This window comes from Alligator sinensis, unplaced genomic scaffold (assembly GCF_000455745.1).
Source record: "Alligator sinensis unplaced genomic scaffold, ASM45574v1 scaffold559_2, whole genome shotgun sequence".
In the NCBI taxonomy this organism is placed as follows: domain Eukaryota; kingdom Metazoa; phylum Chordata; order Crocodylia; family Alligatoridae; genus Alligator; species Alligator sinensis.
The window spans coordinates 2,648,094-2,653,749 of record NW_005842046.1 but is presented as its reverse complement, the minus strand read 5'-3'; the positions used below and the strand labels follow the sequence as shown (position 1 = coordinate 2,653,749).

The 5,656-nt window shown below is 40.6% G+C and overlaps 1 protein-coding gene across 3 annotated transcripts in view; it reads right to left on the bottom strand.

The window, feature by feature from the left end:
• Positions 1-2,374: 2,374 nt before the first annotated feature.
• CASP7 (caspase 7) overlaps positions 2,375-5,656 on the bottom strand; it is a 32,590-nt gene continuing 29,308 nt past the window's right edge. For all 3 annotated transcript variants that reach the window (XM_006022829.2, XM_006022831.2, XM_025203175.1), the window contains 2 exons: positions 5,261-5,399; positions 2,375-4,751 (listed from right to left, as the gene is read on the bottom strand). In XM_006022829.2, the coding sequence (XP_006022891.1) occupies positions 4,528-4,751; positions 5,261-5,399 (363 nt within the window). In that variant the 3' untranslated portion in view covers positions 2,375-4,527. The remainder of the gene's footprint in view (positions 4,752-5,260; positions 5,400-5,656) is intronic.

Here is a 5,656-nt window from a genome sequence, read left to right as displayed (position 1 = left end):
CCTACTTATAACCCTCTGCTAAATACAAACGTTGTGAAATATGACCCGCAAGGAAATTCCCAAGTTTTTACTGTATGGCAAGTTTTGTCTTTGCAGGCAAATGGAATGACAGATTGGTCAGAAAGAGGAAACATGGAAGATTAATGTATGCTGACAAGCACTGAAAAAAACACATACTTGACCCAGACATTAATACCTCCTGGGGAGAAGGAAAACAACGACTAGTTCATGTACAAATGCCAATCAAGAAAGCAACATGTCAGGTTAAGGTAGGGGAAAACTAAGGTCTGTTGGGAAGGCAGCTACAAGCAAGCAAAGCTGCCAACTAGCCAAAATATGTGACATTTAAATGTAAAACTGAATGTGTAACACTTGGACTGGAACAAGTGTAGTGGCTGTGCAGACTTTCCCCATCCCACCCTGTCACTTCATTTTCTTCCCAACCTGGGACGACCATCACAAAGAATGAGAGGGAAGCTAAGGCTGAAGCCCACCTTGGGCCTCTGCTGAAACGTCCAGTGCAGGTACCTTTCTATACTGTTTCATCACCCAAACTAGGTTGTATTCGGTAACTCATGTCATATCAGTCATTGCAAGGCCTGGCAGACAGTTATCTACAGCTCATCTATCATCATTCAAGCAATACTATCTTGGTCACAGGCATTGGGTCAGATTATTCCTCCCACTATTAGTGCTTTTATGCTGTTCAACCAGCTCAGAAGGAGCCAGGACACTAGCACAGCTGGCCAGAGGAAAATTCCCCTGATTGGAGTTTATTTTTTCCTGAATCATTTCTACAAATACATGTATTTGCAGGCATAATTTTAAGTGACATTCGTGGCATCCACAGAAACTGGTCCCTTACACTTGGGGCCGTGGTTTCCCTCCACGAGTCAAACAGCTTGTCTTCAGCTCCCTTCCCTTCAATTCCTCAAGTTAAAGTAACTTTCCATCTGCCCAAAATGTGGGTTCGATCTTTGATCTGTGTATTATTGCATTCGCTGGAATAAGACTAAGGGCTGAGCCTTCATCTCTCCCTGTTTTTAAAAAAGAGCATGTTCTTGCTTGCTTTGCTAGTGCTACTTTCCAACTGACCCTTGGCTTGTCAGCGATCACTTGTTGCTAATTCTGGGAGGACTGGAGACCAGTGGAGCGCTTTGAGGTTTGCTCTTCTCCTTAGCCGGACAGCTGCCGTTTTCTCGAATAAGTGGGAATTCCTGAAATGTTCTTAAGTCACTGTCTGTTTTGATTAACATCAGATCAACACTGATGAGGCGTGTCTTTTTTCCTCCCCTTCAGAAGCGTTGGAGGGCAAGCAGCTTTTGCTAATCTCAGAGGAACCCAGCTGATGTGAAGCCCTTCTCCAAAGTGGTCTTCATCACCAGTCCCACGCTGGCTAGCATCAAGGCCAAGTTCATGGCATGCTGAAGAGGCGTGGGCACCCCTGCTCAGCTATTCAGTGACCCAACTTTACACCAACCAGGTATGAATTAGTCCAAGTGACCTTGTGCTTCCCTCTATGCCAGATGTTAATCTTACCCCTGATGACTACATGTTATTTTAAGTTTGGCTTAGTAATTTAAAAATTCCTTTCAACCAGCTTTAATTAAGGGCACTAAAAGGAGGGGGAGATAGAACCGCTGCTCAAAAGGAAGTTACTTTTGTAAATGTCTTGATTTTTTGAAAAACTTTTAAGTGCCCTTGGTCAGCAGTGTGTCTAGCTGGCCCTGCAGGACTCCTGGCAGAACAGATCCTTGCTCAGTTGGGTGTGGAAGTTGCACAAATTTTTCTGGCATCTACATTGTACCCGATGCAGGGGAAAGCCCCTTAAGCAACAGAATGTTATTAGGGGAACTTCAGAGATGAGATAAGCCTCAGGGAACCAGCTACTAACAGACCATGGTGACATGAATGAACTTCTGGAAAACTATTGAAATATTGAGTGTTGACAGGAGAATATTTCTCTTAATGAAATAGAAGCAGGTTCCTGATGTCAGGAGTCCCTGTTAGGGAATGTAAGCACAAAATGATATCCATCTAGCACCAGAAGGACATTAATCTAACTGGTAGCTAGCTTAACTCCCTGGTCATGAAGCTGGTTGGGTAAAGACTAACATGATATATATTGGGTGAGGTTCGCTGTCAGTGTAAAATCAGCAGAGCTGCAGTTCAGTCCCCTTGAGCTAGACTGACTTACTCCAGCTTCGGATCTGGCCCGCTGAGTCAAAGCCATGGAGACCAGCCAAATCTTTGGGAATGCTTTGATGGTATGGCTGGAAAACTCATTTGGATGATGCCACAGCAGACCACCCATCCGTTCTGCTGGTTATTTTCCATTTCAATCGCTTAAATGACATACAAGTTGATACGGGAATTTTTAAAAATTATTTTTACTGATCTTATCATCAAGTTTTTAACAACAGATTTGTCTAATTTACAGATACAAACATTTCCATTTCTTAAGAAGAAAGAGAGGTATGTCTCATTTTGGCACAATAACAAGTAGAAAATACATTTACAGATGTGATAACTTGGCACTGATAATCATATACACATCTTAAAAGTGTTCCAGAAACCCTACAACAGTACAATATTTTAATGAGGAAAGGGCTGATTATTTCACCCACTTCCAGGTAAAGTGAACAATTTATAAAACTCACTTTTTTGGGATAGCTACTGAATAGTCATGAAAGATTTTTTTTTAAAGAGAAAAACACAAATACTGCTTGACATCAGTGCCAAATGCCAAAATCATGACAGTACTAGAAAGGCTTTTCTGATACCTGGCGAAAGTTGACCTCTCTGCAGTACTTTCGGACTCTGCCCTACAGGACGGACAGGTATCCAACCTAAGTAAACAGACATTTATTTCATTATTTCTTTTTTCCCATCCAACAACAACAGCCAGTGTTTTAAGATAACATCCTAGGATTGACTGTTGGTGCAAAATTGGTTTTAATAACAAAGGAGACATTTTCTATTCTGTAAACTGTTCAAGTCAAAAAATGAGTAATTCTATTATTGCAGAGTTTAAATGTGGTTTTGCAAGGCAAAACACTTTCATATTGCCCTTTTTTAAACAATCCAGTGACATTTGATGGTTTCATTCCAGTGTTATTTGCCACATTAACGCTAGATTTCTTCTCAGCTAACTTTTTACAAAACTTGAGTCCTTGTTTTCCCGCTTTCCATTACACCTTAATTACAGTTTAGAGAATTACAGCAAAAAACCTAGCTCAAAAACTCAGGTCATTGTTTTTTTGCGTTGGCTACAGAAAGGGAGGCTAGTGTTCAAGCTTAAAAAAATCACAAATAACTGTGCTTGATTTTGTCACAAGGACCAGGTCCCTAATTTCATCCCAGGAACTTCCCAGTGGTGAAGCTGTGACTCCTGGGGGTAATGTATTAACACAAGGGATAAAGGATCCTGAAGGCATATTTATTTGTTGGAATTTAGTAAAGAAACTTATCTACTACCCTCTGGAGTTGTTTAACTGTTTGGAAGTGATCGACAACATTCATACCATTCCTCTAGACTTTTTTTCCTCTTTTTGTAAACAACACATCTTTAGATAATCCAACTATTCAGCATTGGACAGAATACATATGGAGTGACACAGTCAAGAGAAATAACTGTTACTGGTCAAGAATCTGTACATCAGTACAATGCAGCTTATCCCTGTTAGAAAAAAGACGGATCAAGTGTTTCCTAAGTTTTACAAAACCATTTTTCAAAGGACGTAGGAAGCAGGCATTTTTGCATTGGTGTAAAGTGTAGCAAAGAAACAATCAACCATATTTTCTAGCTAGCACTGTCAACATGTTTAGGTCCAAATTTGGATTTGCCAGAGAAAAGTATTCTCTGGACTCCAAAAATTGATATCCGTGAATCTAACATTTTATCCCTAGGAAAATTAAATAATCACAAATTGCCTTACTCACACCGTTATGCAATTTTTGCTCCCCCTTGATTGCCTACAAGGTGCTAACACCAGTTGCTAGAATTACATACAATTTTACTGCTCTTCTACCTTATAAAAGAAGAAGTCATAGAAAACGTTCCACTTTGTAGTGATGCAGCGATAAACACAAGGTAAAATAACATTTTAAAAAATCAGCAGTGAATTAAGACAAAAATTAGACACAAATTTTTTTTCTAAATTTTTCAAGGGGAGGAGGAATCGAATAGTAGAGAGCTCGACAGTATCCCTTTGAGTGTACAGTAAGTAGTATAATGGACAGCTACCAGAGGTAAACCTTTGATGATCCTCAGCTAGGGGAATCCGCCACAACTCCGTTTATAAAAATGAAGCTATGGCAATTTATGTAAGCTCACGGGCTAGGTGGGAGTTGTTTGTTCCTTCGACAGAGCCTTGATTAGGGTTCAGCAATCAGATACATTGGCTGTCACAGGTACAAGCAACCAAAACAAATCTGTTTTTGCTATTAAATGAAATGGAAGTTGACTGTATGATCAACTCTCCCCAAGAAAAGCGTGCCCTGACATCAGTCCACTTGAATCTGCTTTCAGAAGTACAGTTCTTTAGTTAGCATGGAGACCAGACAGGGGATCTGCTTCTTCTCACTGAAGCGCGGGTTGTCAGACTGCGACTCAAAACTTGTGGCTACCATGTGGTTAACCCTGGTGAGGATCTGCATGATCTCAAGCTGTTTTCCGTGCTCATTTAATATGTAGCACAAAGACTGAACAAACCAGGAGCCTCTCCCTGGGTTCCTCCAGGAAAAATAACCTACAAAGGAAAGACAGGTAAAGAGTGTATGGATCATCTTTTATTTCCTTACGGACATGTCTGAGTGAACAGAAGTGGCAGAGAGAAAGGTACTCGCACTTGCTAGTAAGGTTATGAAGCAACCGTGCACAGAAAGAAGCTAGTTAGTCCTTAGCACTCACGTTGCATGCTTTACATCCTCAGGGCAGAGCGTACAATTAGTTCTTTAATCCTCAGTACACTAGTCTTATTTTAGCAAAGGGAAAACGGGCACATAAGTGCAAGAGTTTATGCTGCACACCTAAATATATACCCTATTTATCTGCACTCCACACACATCTTTTTCTCAAAAATTAGCCTTCCAAAATTGGGATGTGTGCTTGAACAGGGGAGCAGCAGCAATGGCATTTCTGTTTAAGCAGTGGTGATGGAGTCAATTGACTTCCTGGTTCATTATAAACTATTTGATTCCTGCTAATTGCTTTTCATGCCACAGGTGTTAAAAGGGAAAAGCCTTGGCAGCTCCTTACCTGGAACCGTGGAATAGGCAAACAAGAAATCTGCTTCAACTGGAATCTTGTATCTAGGATTAGCATCTGTTTCCAGAGCGTCATTTGCAGGGCCGGAGTCTGTCTGTATCCCTTCATCAAATTCAGAACCGCGGCATGCCTGAGACAGTGGTAAAGAAAAAATAAAAGTCTGTCTAAAATGAGAAATAGATCTTGTTTTAACAAAGTACCAGTTAATCAACACAATTTTAAACAGGACCTTGCACTTAGTAGACATAAGGAAAAGTTGTTAGCTGCTTCCCATAACTACCTGCTCTAATTTAGTTCCCCATAACTAGGCGACACGTATTTAAACATGCCTTATCTTGTCTGCACTCAAGTACTGTACTAATATTTTTGCAGATGGCTGAGATGACA